Source organism: Camelina sativa, chromosome 5 (assembly GCF_030686135.1).
Source record: "Camelina sativa cultivar CO46 ecotype springtype chromosome 5, ASM3068613v1".
Classification (NCBI taxonomy): Eukaryota; Viridiplantae; Streptophyta; class Magnoliopsida; order Brassicales; family Brassicaceae; genus Camelina; species Camelina sativa.
In genome coordinates this window covers 25607010-25621083 of record NC_141884.1, presented here as the reverse complement: position 1 = coordinate 25621083, position 14074 = coordinate 25607010, and the positions used below count along the sequence as shown (strand labels likewise).

At 36.5% G+C, this 14074-nt stretch overlaps 1 protein-coding gene and 1 pseudogene across 2 annotated transcripts; both read left to right on the top strand.

The window, feature by feature from the left end:
* The first annotated feature begins 313 nt into the window (after positions 1 to 313).
* LOC104787366 (uncharacterized) lies at positions 314 to 4449 on the top strand. Of its 2 annotated transcripts, none has more exons than XM_087450762.1 (5): positions 314 to 1031; positions 1241 to 1358; positions 1970 to 2322; positions 2807 to 2905; positions 3008 to 4449. In XM_087450762.1, exons 1-5 carry the CDS (start codon positions 370 to 372, stop codon positions 4320 to 4322), a joined length of 2547 nt encoding a protein of 848 aa, XP_087306888.1. In that variant the 5' UTR covers positions 314 to 369; the 3' UTR covers positions 4323 to 4449. The 2 variants fall into 2 exon arrangements, with proteins under 2 accessions (XP_087306888.1, XP_087306889.1); XM_087450763.1 differs by having other exon boundaries at positions 370 to 1031; positions 1978 to 2322.
* Positions 4450 to 4588: 139 nt separating this feature from the next.
* LOC109132891 (transcription factor MYC3 pseudogene) lies at positions 4589 to 5860 on the top strand (annotated as a pseudogene).
* The last annotated feature ends 8214 nt before the right edge of the window (positions 5861 to 14074 follow it).

The window sequence follows — 14074 nt, the reverse complement described above, 5'->3', positions numbered from 1 at the left end:
TGCTACATACAATTATAATTTTTTTCGAACAAACTTGAACATAAATTCAAAATTTATTTGGCACTGCTTTTGGAAAGTTTTAGTAAAATAAAAAATGATACAAAAAATAGTCAACAAAAAATATATATAAATGTGCCTTTTTCACTACAGTATTAATAACATAATTTATGTTTTTTTTTTGGGCAACACAAAATTTATGTTTTATGGCTCTGTTTTTACTTAAGATATACTACTAAAATAATCCAAAAATGGAACATGAGTAAACCAAAACTCCAAAACCGTATTTAAACAAAGTCTTAACCGAAACCGGTCTGTGCAACATCAGGTCTTAATGGGTTTAACAAAGAGAAATGACATAAACCCTTTCCCATGGCTCCTTCAATCTCTCTTCTTCTCATCAGACGCGTCTCTCTCTTCCACATAAACCCTAAAAGCCGCCGACTTTTCCAACCATTTCTCGCGAAATCATTCTCTACTTCTCCACAGAGCAAGCCTGACTCAACCCTTGAACCTAATCACAAATCCTCTTCTCTCTCTTCTCGTCTTAGCTTCGTCTTCGATCAAATAGATGCTATTGAGAAACGTCACTCTGAGCAAGACGAAACTCTTGAGCGTATTCGTGCTTGGCGTCAATCTAAACAGACCCAGCAGCCAAAAACACCATCTTCTGCTCCACAAGATCCGGATCCTAAAGAAGTTGATACCTTTGTGCCTAATGAGAAATTGGTCTCTTGTTCCGTGGCTGAGCCGAGTCAGATCAATTCTGGCGAGTTGATTGAAGAGAAGGGTGTGGTGGAGCTTGTGCATCCATGGCCGGAGTGGATGGAGTTGATGGAGAGGCTTTTAAAGCAGAATTACTTTGATCATAGGAGAGAAAGAGATGAAGATGAGATGGTTAGTTGTTTGGGGATGGATGTTTCCAATGCGAAGTTAGGTGAAGAAGAGAAGGTTGGAGTTGCGTTGTTTCAGGAGTTTAGAGCTGTTCAAAACGCTTGTATCAATTTTGGAAAAGACCGGTTCGATATTCTAAGGTTTGTGCATATTCTGAATCGAACAAGTTAAACATTTTTATTGGTCCTATATAAGTTTGATCGAGAGTGATTAAGTTTAGCTACTTTCAATGACTTTGCTATTGTTTCTGTACTCGCTAGTGGCGTTTGAGCAGTTTAGTTGTTAAGATTAAAGATACTGAGGAGGGTAAAGTCTACTTATATGTGCTTATGTGAGTATATTTCCTCAGGTCATTGTCGAGAAATGACATTCAAATCCTTGTTGGCCACGGATGTCCAGCGACTGATAGAAAGGTGGTTTTCTCAGGAAAACTACTAAGGAAGCGTGTCCATCTCGATGAAGGAGATGTAAGCAGTTTTGAATAAGCTATACATACAAGAATTGTGCTTTTATGAACTTGCGTGGTTTAGTAATTTCAAAATTGATTATTGCTACTTGTTCTATCATTCATCTAGATGCCTAGCTATCAGTACCATTGCCATCTCATTGATTTTTGCTTACGATTCATCTATTATTCTTTGGTTTTGATATAATGTGACATGTTTGATACATGGATGAATAATAAGGGATGGTACAAATAGGTGGAATGAAGAATAGATTACAAGTCTTTGGCTCATTGGTTGTGTGGGAGCTTAGAACGTTGGGATCATTGGTTCTTTCGTAGGATTTGGTCACTGTTTCTACCTTTAAATCGTTGATTCAAGGATAATAGATTAATAGAAGATGAGGGTTTCATTACTGTTCTTCAGAAATTAGCTTCTAATTTTAATATATATATATATATATATATATATATTTTTAGTTTGGTTATAGTATTGGGTTGTGGCTATTTTCTTAGGTTTCATGAAGTCTCCTTTGTTAATCTTACTGTTGTCTTCCTCGCGAGATTTCCGGTTAATTTCCTAACTAGTTTACTATCAATGGGTTCTTCAGATGATAACATTCATTCATATATTAGGTCTGCAGTTCCTGCAGTTTGAGGAACTCATGCGAAAAGGCGTTTTTGTTAACAAACAAAGAGGATGAGGCTCGAACCATTGATCTCATGCGCATTTTGTTCACCTATGGTTTTGACCCATTGAACGGAACAGTAGCCAACAAAAATCTCCTGAAGAAAAAGTCTGTTAAGACTGTGGTGCGGAAACTGCTGCACGAGATTGTCAAGTTAAGCACTGTACCAATAGATCCTAATCTTACTCCACCAGTCATCAAGAGAGCCCCGCCTAAAGTCAAGCAGCCACCGCCAACTCCTAAACGACGTGTTGGCCGTGATGACGTTGAGATGAAGAAAGGAGATTGGCTGTGCCCAAAGTAAGTCCCACCTTTCTCTTCTAATGACCTCTTTTTAAGGCTATATCACGGTCCTACCATAAGGACTATAAAATTAGATGCATAGCTTATGCTTTGTACAGACTAACAGAAGCTTAGGGTTCTCGAACCGTTCGTCCCTGTTCTACTTGTTACATTAAGAAAGAGTCTTCTGATTCCAAGGTATCGAACATAGAATGTATCCTGGTTTCTACACAACAATGCACATTAGTTGTAGATGAAGTTAGGTGAGATCTATAAAATTCTTCTACATTTGATCTCAACCCATCCAAACCTATTAGCTATTACTTGTAGGTGAGGTCTAATGAATTTCATATAAATCATCATTTTTGGTTGAAGATATACCCTATCAGCATTTTTAAATTAGATTATAAAATTTTGGGCTAATAATTCATAAATCTTTTGTTGTATATTTTAAGTTTGACATTTGTCCTGAGATGTTAATACCACTTCATTTTTGTCTCAGGTGCGATTTTATGAATTTTGCAAAGAACACGATTTGCTTACAGTGTGATGCAAAGAGGCCAAAGCGCCAGCTCCTTCCAGGAGAATGGGAATGCCCTGAGTAAGTTTCTATGCTTTTGGGGAATTGTGAATCTGAGAATTAGGATACGGTTTGAAATTTTTTATGTCACGGAACTGATCATAATGCATGCTGTTATGGCAGGTGTAACTTCTTAAACTATAGGAGAAACATGGCATGTTTCCATTGTGATTGCAAGCGTCCAGCGGATGCTATCTTAGAAAACAAAACACAAGATACACATCGCTTCACAGAAGCACAAACTGACAGGGTTGTGAAGCGGGATGATGTTTCAAATGCATGGAACTTTGATTTTGATGACGATGAATCAGACGGAGCAGAAGTTGCTGCGTTTGAATATGCGGATTCCAGCAAAAAGAATGAAAGCCTTCTCCGGGAGGGTATGAGAGATCCTGAAGAAGAATTTGGTAATCTTCCTCCGGGAGCTCGAGAAAGTTCTGATTTTAGCAGAAGCAGAAGACCTGGGGTTGGGTTTGATGATTTTGACGATGAAGATGACATTGATAGCTATGAAATAGACGAATCTGGAGAGAGAGAGGTCCCAGTTGAAGGAGCTCGATCTTCTTTTGCTTCTGACGAGTTCTCAGAGGATGAACAGTTTCCTGAATCAAAGGCTGGTTTTAATGCACACAGAGGAGGAAGTTCAAACCTTCACAACAGTAGAAAGAAGCAAGGAAACGGTAAGGGAGGTTTCTCTAGGGATGATGAGCTCGGTTTCAGTTCAGATGATGAGGTATCCGCCAATCCCAGGTGGAAATCAAGCCATGTTGCTTCAACCCAGAGAGGTCCACCTTTGAGAAAACTTACATTTGGGTCAGACGAAGAATTTGGGCTCGATTCTGATCTGGAGGACGATGGTCCCAGTTCCAGGCTAAGGCGTGGAAAAAGAAACAACGGTGGCAAAGGAGGGTTCAAGGGAAAACGAAGCTCCTATTCAGCTTCAGAATCTGATGATGACATGGATGATCAAGAGTTCAGAGGGTCAAGCTTCTCTGGTAATAGATCGAGAGGAAGCAGAGGAAGAATGAGAGGTGGACGTGGTGGTTTCAATGATAATTTTGCCTCTGATAGCTACAGGGGATCTAATGGCTCGTCAGCTAACAGATCAAGAGGGAGAGGGGGAAGAACAGGAAGCAGAAGGAGTAGCTTTGGTAGTGACGATGAAGATTACAGAGGGTCAAGTTCCCAGGCTAGTAGATCAAGAGGGAACAGAGAAGATAGTGGCGGGTTTGGGGGAAGAATGGGAAGCAGAAGGGGAGGTTTTGATGATGAGTTTGATAGAAAGAGCAGCCGGGGACGCGGTTCAGGTAGTTTCAGGGGGTCTAACAGAGGAGGAAGAGGAGGAGGAGGAGGAGGAGGAAACCGGCATGGGCATAGTGATGTTAAAGACACAGACATCGGAGATTTCAGAAACAGTCGAAGGGTTATCGAGAGATAGAAATGTAAACAGGAAAAATGCCAAAAAAAACCCGAAATTATTTTTATTTGGACGTTTAATACCCAATGGTTTTGGATTGGAATAAAAATACAACAAATAATAAAAACGTGTCATTTAAAATCTAAAATAATAAGTGTTGTTGTTTTCATACCTACGATTTTTTAACAAAATCAAAATTCCAATTTTACCCCGGTTATCTAATTAATTATTAATTCATAATATAAAAAATCTAAGTTTTCTGTTAACCATGTCAAACCAGGAATTAACCCCGGTTATCTCTCTTCTTCCTCTTTGATCAAAAAAAAAAAAAATATCTCTCTTCTTCCTCCTCTCTCTCTAATCGTCGTTGCTCTGGAACTCGAAAAATAAAATGCTCGCTCTCACATGAACGGCGGCACACATCATCATTCAATTTCTTAACAACCGACGATGACGCATCGGCGACGGCGATGGAAGCTTTCATCGAAACAAATCAGCACTCTTCTATGTTTCTTTCACAACCACAACCACAATCTCTTCTTCCTCCTCAGTTCAACGAAGACACTCTCCAATAATGTCTCCAAGCTTTGATCGAATCCGCCAGAGAGAACTAGACTTACGCTATCTTCTGGCAGATCTCGCACGACTTCGATTCATCAACGCCAACGGGAGACAACACTGTGATCCTCGGTTGGGGTGATGGTTACTACAAAGGAGAAGAAGACAAAGCGAAGACGAAGAACAACACGAACACGGCGGAGCAAGAGCATCGGAAATGAGTGATTCGCGAGCTTAATTCGTTGACCTCTGGGTCGGGTGCTTTAACCGCTAGTCAAGGTCAAATTTACGGGTTGGAGACGATGGTGTGTATCGCTGTTCAAAACGGCGTCGTTGAGCTTGGTTCCTCGGAAGCTTTAAACCAAAGCTCAGATATGATGGATAAAGTTAATAGTTTGTTTAATTCCAACAACGGTGGTAATAATGGTGGTGAAGCTTGTTCTTGGAGTTTTAATCTCAGTCTAGATCGAGGTGAGAACGATCCAGCGCTATGGATTAGTGAACAGCGACGAACACCGGAATCGGATCTCCGGTGAGGGTTAATAATGATAATCATTCGAATTCTAATTCTAAGTCAGTTTTCGAAGCTTGAGAAGAATGATATAAGCTCTGTTGAGAATCATAAGCGTACTGGAGAGCGAGCATTTTATTTTTCGAGTTCCAGAGCAACGACGATTAGAGAGAGAGGAGGAAGAAGAGAGATAACCAAGGTTAATTCCTGGTTTGACATGGTTAACAGAAAACCGGGGTAAAATTGGAAAATCGGGGTAACATAATATAAAACCAAGATTTTTTATATTATGAATTAATAATTAATTAGATAACCGGGGTAAAATTGGAATTTTGATTTTGTTGAAAAATCGTGGGTATGAAAACAACAACACTTATTATTTTAGGTTTTAAATGACACGTTTTTATTATTTGGTGTATTTTTATTCCAATCCAAAACCATTGGGTATTAAACGTCCAAATAAAAATAAGTTCGGGTTTTTTTTGGCATTTTTCCCAAATGTAAACTGACATTTTCAGACATTATTTCAAATCTCTATTAGAGAAATCATAGTCACTTGGCTATGGGGGCATCAGTTCAGTTATAATAACAGTCGTCATTTTCAGTTATAATAACTCGCACACGAGAGTTTTGGGCGAGTTTTACAAAAGGTGGTTCTCATTATGAACACAAAAATCAGGTTTGGAGGTGTATATAAATGTAAATGGATTCGTGAACTCAAATGGCTCGGCCAAGCTGTCTAGGGCCGAGAAGACGAGAAGTCAGTTTCGAGTTTGAACAAGGCCGGAATCACAAATGTTCATGGTCAATCATTTTCTTAAAAAGTTGTTACTTAAAAGAATTTTCAGTAATTTATTTTATTATATATTAAAAAAATATTGACAAATATATAAAAAAAATTAATCAATAGAGGAGAGACATGTGTTCGGGTCGAGTCGTATAGCGCGGATAAATTCTTAGCCTCATCGCATTCTCTTCACCATCTGTTTCCTCGGGTCGTGTCAAAATTCTACACAACTTTGATTTGGTAGGGAACCACAACTTGACCATGAACATTTTGTTGTTCCGGCCTTCTTCAAAATTAATTTTAAATTTAAATATCATAGATTCGTAGTATAAGTGTTTTTAAATATCGTAGATTTGTAGATGACTTTAAGATTATAAAAAAAATACAATCTTAGATTAAATAAATGTTCATATAATGTTTCTTACTAATCTTCACATATATATAGGGTTTTTTTTTTTTTTTTTTCTCTTGCTTGTAGTTTTGTTAAACACTTGGTTTGTTCGACTTCGGGAGTTACTTATTGTAGCGATGTAAAACTCATTTCTACGTATAATAGCAAATCCACTTTTACGAGTCAATTTAAATTCAATGGATGAGATTGTTTTTGTTACCTTATCTAATAGTTTAGATTTGTTATTTTTTTTTGACAAAGTTTAGATTTGTTAGTAATCTCAAAAGTTGCAATGTTTTGATCCAACAATTATGTTTTTTGGTCGAATCCCCAAATTTTAATGTTTTAACATCTTAGAGCAAGTCCATTGGAAGGTTGTTATTTTTAGCCTCTTATAATTTTTTAACAATAAATTGTGTATTTTAAACAAAAAGAATCTATATAATAATAGCAATCCGAATAAATACGAAGAACAGTTGCGTCTTCTCATTATACTTTTCCAAAAAAAATAATTTATTTTTATTTTTGACATAAAATTTCTAGGGTTGCATCTCTTTAAAAAATTGCGTCTGTTCAATGTAGAGTTGTATCTCTTACAAATAGTTGTGTCTATTCAAATGTACAGATTTTTAGAAATTTATATATTTGTTATTTTGGGAAATTTTCAAACTTTCTTTTCAACACAGATTTTTTCATAATATTGATGAATCAAAATAGTTAGAAATTCAATTTTCAACGTAATTTTCTGCTCACTAAATTATTTATCATCATACATAATTTTAACATTGCAATGTAAAATATATTGCAATTTTGATTTATTTCCTGAATTGTATATTTAATTACATTCGGTCTCTGAGTATAATGTTTAATAAATTGTTAAATTGTATTTATCAAAATAAATTTTAAAAAATTATTTTAACCGTTTAATTGAACTAAGATCACATCACTCAGGTAATTTTAAACTACTAATTTATATTTAAATGGGTAGTTGCAACCTTTTAATTAAATACGATAAATTTAGTTATTTGATAAACCATTGACATTTTTGGTTTATTTTATGAACCATTGCAACTTTTGGTAAATTTGATATTTATGGTTGTCTATAATATAGAGACAACGGTGTCTCGATGTTACATCTTATTTCCACAAAAGCATTGAACAAACAGAGAGAGAAACAGAGCAATGGAATTGGTTTTGTATCACATAACCATTTTTTCTGCTTCTTGCATTGCCTGGGAAAGGCACATGTTGCGGCAGGAACAATTTCCCTGAGGGTTTTGCCTTCGGAGTCGCCTCTTCTGCTTATCAAGTTCGTCAAGATTCGATTTTAACAAATTCTAGGTTTTATCATCTAAAGAAGCTGCGTATAATATACTTTACAAAATCATCTCTTGAATGTGTGACTTGTGAGTATGAGCAACAAATTGTGTAGCAAGGTGGTTCTGTAGACTTTAGCTTTTTTCGCTAGGTTTTACACATACAAGCTCCACGGATGATGACACTGCAATTCAAAGAGCCAAAGATTTCTAAATCGGTAGGTGAGTTAGGTAAAAAACCGTTTCTAAAAGAATTTTCGAATTGCAAAACATATCTAAGGTTATACGCTGAAAACAAAACACTCTACTCTTATATTCGGAGACTATCCTGAAGAAATGAAAAAAACTGTTGGATCTAGACTAAAGAGTTTTCTCAAAGGAATAATCAGAACAAGCTTAGGGCACATTGATACGTTCATGCTCTGAGTTAGTTACCTAATTTGAGAAGTTTCTTTACAAATTTCAGATTCTTGCATTATTGATTCTGTGTTTTTATGAACATTGGATTGATTGATCGGTTATGGATCGTTTGGTGAATTGAATCGTATTGGTTTGTTGTTGATTGTGAGTTTTGCTGTTTCAAAGGCTCCAAACTTATCACTTATCTAAATTCACAGGAATCATTCACTACCTTGCGGATTCCGTCACAAAAAGCATCGAACTCAAACCTTCTCTTTCGGGAAACCCGGATTTCTACCCAGCGATGGGCGTATCTGTGACATGTAGGAATCAAATTCTATCTTTTGAATAACAAAACATTGTCTCTGCCTCTTTCTTTTTTCTTAATAATTTTTTTTGGTAACCATCTCTTCTTTATTTTACTGCTTGGGAGAGACAGACCTTGGGAATTTTTCGGCTTTTGAGGTAATAATTTGAAAGAATCCAAATGCAGATGCAAAACTTCTACTAATCCTTATACATTTAAGTCTTGAAACATGTTCTCAGTCCATCTTTCTTAGTAGTTTTGTTTTTGTTTGGCAAATATGTTGTTGCTGCATGGGCTATAGAAAGTGTCCCTGAGTATATGAAGCAGAGCTATGGCAATCCTCCTATCTACATTCTCTAAAATGGCTCTCTTTCATTCTTTCTTCTCTGATCTCTTTCTCTTGCTTGTGTCTTACTCTGCTTATTTCTCTTGCCAATGCAAACGAATGGGTACACCAATGAAGCAAATTTTGCAGTTGCAACAGAAGAACTCACCAAGGATTGAGTATTTTACATGCTTACACTGATGATGTGCAGAATTAAAGCATAGCATAAGGATTATTGTACTTTCTTCTTCTTCTATTCTCTTGTTGATGTACTATTGATAAGCGATGTTATTATGTGTCGGAATGGATCAGACACGAGAGGCGATGTGTTTGGTTATGGATTGTACTCTCTGCTTTTCTCCAAGGCAACACAAGTTTTCTTCGTTCTCAAGGCATCATGCAACAGATCAGCAATGAACTAAATAACTACTGTAAAAAAAAACTCAAATAATTAATTTAAATGAATACATATATTAGATTCAAACGATTTTTTTTTTTTTGATAATCCAGGTATCCAAAGTCCAGTAGGCCCTGACTAGCCCACTAGTCCGAAGGCTTGGCGTGCGTCCGGAAGGCAGCAAGAGTGGTTCCTGAAAGCCGCATAGCCCAATGTTAAATTTTTCTGCGGTGGCCACTTAAGGTGTTCGCAGCCGTGGGGATTCGAACCCGGAAGTATTGGGAATCTCACCCTCAACCCGAAATCCATCCTACCACTGGCCCACCTAAGAGTGGTTAGATTCAAACGATTTAACACTATGTCAATTTACGTGTCGTCCTCAATTAATATTTTTAATATCTTTTTATAAGATTATTTTGAAAATTTATAGTTTCATATATAATATATTCATATTTTTAGCATTTAAAACAAAAAAGAAAGAAAATTAAACTGATAAGTCCAATAAATCTAAAACCGAAATGTAGAGTTCAAACTTATCAAAAAAAGAATTTTACATTTGTTTCAAATTAAAAACACTTTATAGGATGCTGTCATATGTCAGCATATAAGCATTTACATATTCAAATATGTTCAACTATATAATTATGGGGGAATAAACATAAGAATGCACATATGTTCAAATTTATAAATGCATGCAAATAATATTAATATAATATTGAAATAGAAAAGAGAACTAAATAAAATATGGGGATTTAAGCACATTAAATATTATTTTAAAAATGTAACTACCTATATGTTTATAGTATTAATTAATCATTTTTTTAATTGTAAAGATTTGTATCCCTCAAATTTATATTTTAATTGTAATTTTGTTGAAAATAATTGAGTGAAATATATGTAAGTTACATCAATAAAAAGATCTCTAAATATTACAGTCAAAGAGTACCCTATTAATTTAATGGACTGAAAAACTTTTTGAGAATGACACGTCAACATGAAATTTCCATTAGTTACATGTGAAGGTAAGGTTATTTTTACAAAATATTTCTCAACTAATAAATAAAGAATGTTATTTTTAAAAAACTCATTATTAAATAATTTAATAATATATATAGTTATAGAAGTTTTGTAATAAATATTTTATTAAATGAGTTCCCCGCGATATTGCGGGGGCTCAATACCTAGTCTTTATAAAGTTAATTAAAATTATCCTCCTCCAAAGGTAAAAGTGTAAGTGGGTTCTTATTGATCAAAAGATTTTATTTTCAAAATAAAAATATTAGAACTTAACTTGTTTAAATGTTATGATCCAACTTTTATGTTGAAGATTTGGTGAAAGTGTTTGATGTTGTATAGAATACAAGAATTGGATAAAAGATTTGGATAGACATTGAGCTATCACCAAAAGCATTGATCATAGATTCATAGGTTTAGAACCATGCCTCTGACTTGTTTTGCTCTCTTGTTGCCTTGAAGAGTCATTGCAATGTCATTAAAGCAACTAAACACGATAAAGTATTCAAGAACCAATGGCCACTAAGTACACAGGGAAACAATGCCTCCTCACCAAGTCCACCTGCAGCATTCCAGTTCCTCGTCATAAACTGTTAAGAGCACAAAAATCGAATTGAGAAAATATGCGAATTATATTTAAATTAACGAAATCAGAAACGAATTACAACAGCATAATATAAAGCAGTAAATAAATCACGGAGGCGAGATATGATATCTCATTCCTTAATTCAATACATCGGCCGTAAGTGCTTTCGGAAAATCACGATTTATGAATCCCAGGATACAACCGATCACGAACTATTACCGTAGCACACCAGTAATAGAACTCAAGCGAACAGATCTACGTTATACTCTCGAGACTACTAAACTAAGAACTTACTTGGACTAAGCAAGGGAGAGGGAGAGAGAGATCTTCAGAGGAAGGAGTGTTTATGTTTTTTTTTTTTTTTTGTGTGAAAAATAATGAGAGGTTATGCCTCTATATATAGTGGAAGGAGGGAGCTCTCAAGAAAATATTCAGTGAATATTCTCGGAGTGCTGCCCAAGTTTGCTTGGAGTTCACACCAAGTCTTTCCAAAAAATTAAATGAACCTACAGCAGTCTCAAGAGCCAAAAAGCCCAAAAACCCAAAAGCCCAAGAGACCACAGCCCGCATCCGAGACCAGCCCGGCCCGTCCCGCATCCGTGCTCGGCCCGGTTCGTTTCGGTTCGCGTGTGGGAACCTTCCCTCTTCCTTCTACATACTTTTGAAACTAGAAGAGTGTGAAACTATATATATATATGAGTGAAAAATCAATCATATTTCCGATGTGGGATATTTCCCAAACCATCCCAAGTAGCTCACTTCACACTCTTATTTCTCATTCAAATCAACTCCATTTTGGACGTATGAGTATACCATCTTGTAGTACTCGTTACCAGCTTTCCATTGCACTATCGACCAGACAATTCCGATCAGCCATTTGGCCGGAATTTGGCCGGAAAGTCACCGGAAAGTCATTGTTCCAAAACCTGCAATTTTCTGAAACTTGTTTCTGAAAATTCAGTTCCAACAATCCCCCACATGAATAGAAATAAGTCTACACATATGACGACATAACTAACCCTATAGACTGACACTACTAGCTAGACTAGACAGACCTTCGAGAGTATATGCGAAACTAACTGTATTTGAGTTGGTGGCATTTTTCAACCTTGAACCGACTCATTGTTCTACCTGTCGAGTTTACTCGGCCAGTTGGTGAACATGATGTCTTGAACCATCCGGATTTGTATGTAAACTTAGACAGCAGGCATAACACAGCTTCGTTTTCTCGTAGAACGAGGTTCTCTATTGTGTTCATTGTGGCCTTGAACATGCCTGGTTACTCATGAGTGAACTTGGAGAGTATAGCCTCATATAATCTCCTAGAAACGGCCCCATTTCACACTCACAAGGTGATTTATATAAGCTGCTTGTATTTAAAGAAATATCCTGTAATTATTTCAAATAATTTACAAAGCTACATTTCAAATCATTAAAAGCATATGCTTAACCTCTAACATACAGGAAGCACTTTACATCACTCTAGGAACTGGGAAAAGACAAAAGTCTTCTAGTGCTTGTAGCAGATTCAGCTTGATTTAGTTGTCCCTTTGAACCTAGGTCATGGGGTCTCCAATCTGAGTAGGTGGGGTTACCATCAAACATCCTCTTAAGTCATAGGCTTTAAACCCATTCCTCTTGATGATTTTATAACTTGATCTCGCGCCAAACCTTTTGTAAATGGATCCGCTATGTTTTTTTCGTATTTATGTAATCAATCGTAACTACACCAGTTGAGATAAGTTGTCTAACAGTTTTATGTCTCCGTCTGATGTGACGAGATTTGCCATTGTAATGGGTATTCCTTGCCCTGCCCAAAGCCGATTCGCTATCACAGTGTACACGTATTGCAGGCACAGGATTCCCCCACATTGGGATGTCTTCCAAGAAATTACGAAGTGATTCAGCTTCTGACATAGCTATCTCCAAAGCTATGAATTCAGATTCCATAGTTGATTTAGCTGCCAGAGTTTGTTTGGAAGACTTCCAGGACACTACTGCACCTCCAAGTGTAAAAACATATCCACTTGTCGATTTTGAGTTTCTCGAGTCTGCGATCCAGTTGGCATCACTGTAACCTTCCAAAACTCCGGGTTCTCTACCATAGTGCAAGCCACGATCTTTGGTATAACATAGATAATCCAAAACTCTAGCTATAGCCATCCAATGCTTATGTCCTAGATTACTTGTGTAGCGACTAAGTACATTTACAGAGTGCGCTAAATCTGGTCTTGTACAGTTTGTCAAGGACATTAGACTGCCAATTACTCTTGCATACTCCACCTGTTGCACAGGTTCACCAGAAATTTTTGGTCAAGTGAATTTGAGGATCCTCTGGAGTTTTTGCAGTCCCATTTGAGTAATGCTTGAATCGATCAAGCACTTTTTCAGCATAGTGGGTTTGAGACAAGATAAGGCCCTCATCAATTCTGATGATTTTTATCCCCAAAATTACATCTACTAAACCCAAGTCCTTCATGTCAAAATTTCTTTTGAGCATGTTTTTCGTTTGAGTTATGATGTCTTTGTTGCTGCCAATAATAAGCATATCATCTACATATAAGCATAACAAAATGTACCCTGATGGAGTAGTTTTGTAGTATATGCATTTGTCACATTCATTAATGCGAAAACCATTAGACATCATCATACTGTCAAACTTCTCATGCCACTGCTTAGGAGCCTGTTTGAGTCCATATAATGACTTCACAAGTTTACACACTTTGTGTTCTTGTCCTGGAATAACAAATCTCTCAGGTTGTTTCATGTAGATTTCCTCTTCTAAATCTCCATGAAGAAAAGCAGTTTTTACATCCATTTGATGGATTTCAAGTTTTCTCAAGGCTGCAATACCTATGAGCATCCTGATCGAAGATAGTCTTGTTACCGGTGAATAGGTATCAAAGAAATCTAAGCCTTCTTTCTGCCGAAATCCTTGCACTACAAGCCTAGCCTTGTACCGTTCAATATCGCCATTTGGTTTTCGTTTTATCGTAAAAATCCATTTACATCCCAAAGGCTTAAATCCTTGTGGTAGATCTGCCATCTCGTAAGTATGATGTTGCATGATAGAGTCTATTTCAGTTTTGACTGCTTCCTTCCAATAAGGTGCATCAGGTGTAGACATAGCTTCTGCGTATGTTCTTGGTAGATTTTCAGCTAGATATGCCATCATCAGAAAA

What these genes read in the sequence shown, in the direction of transcription:
- LOC104787366 (XM_087450762.1), top strand. Translation starts at nt 370, where the DNA reads ATGGCTCCTTCAATCTCTCTTCTTCTCATCAGACGCGTCTCTCTCTTC. An exon ending in GACCGGTTCGATATTCTAAG is followed by an intron (nt 1,032 to 1,240) that starts GTTTGTGCATAT and finishes ATATTTCCTCAG; the next exon opens with GTCATTGTCGAGAAATGACA. An exon ending in GGAGAATGGGAATGCCCTGA is followed by an intron (nt 2,906 to 3,007) that starts GTAAGTTTCTAT and finishes CTGTTATGGCAG; the next exon opens with GTGTAACTTCTTAAACTATA.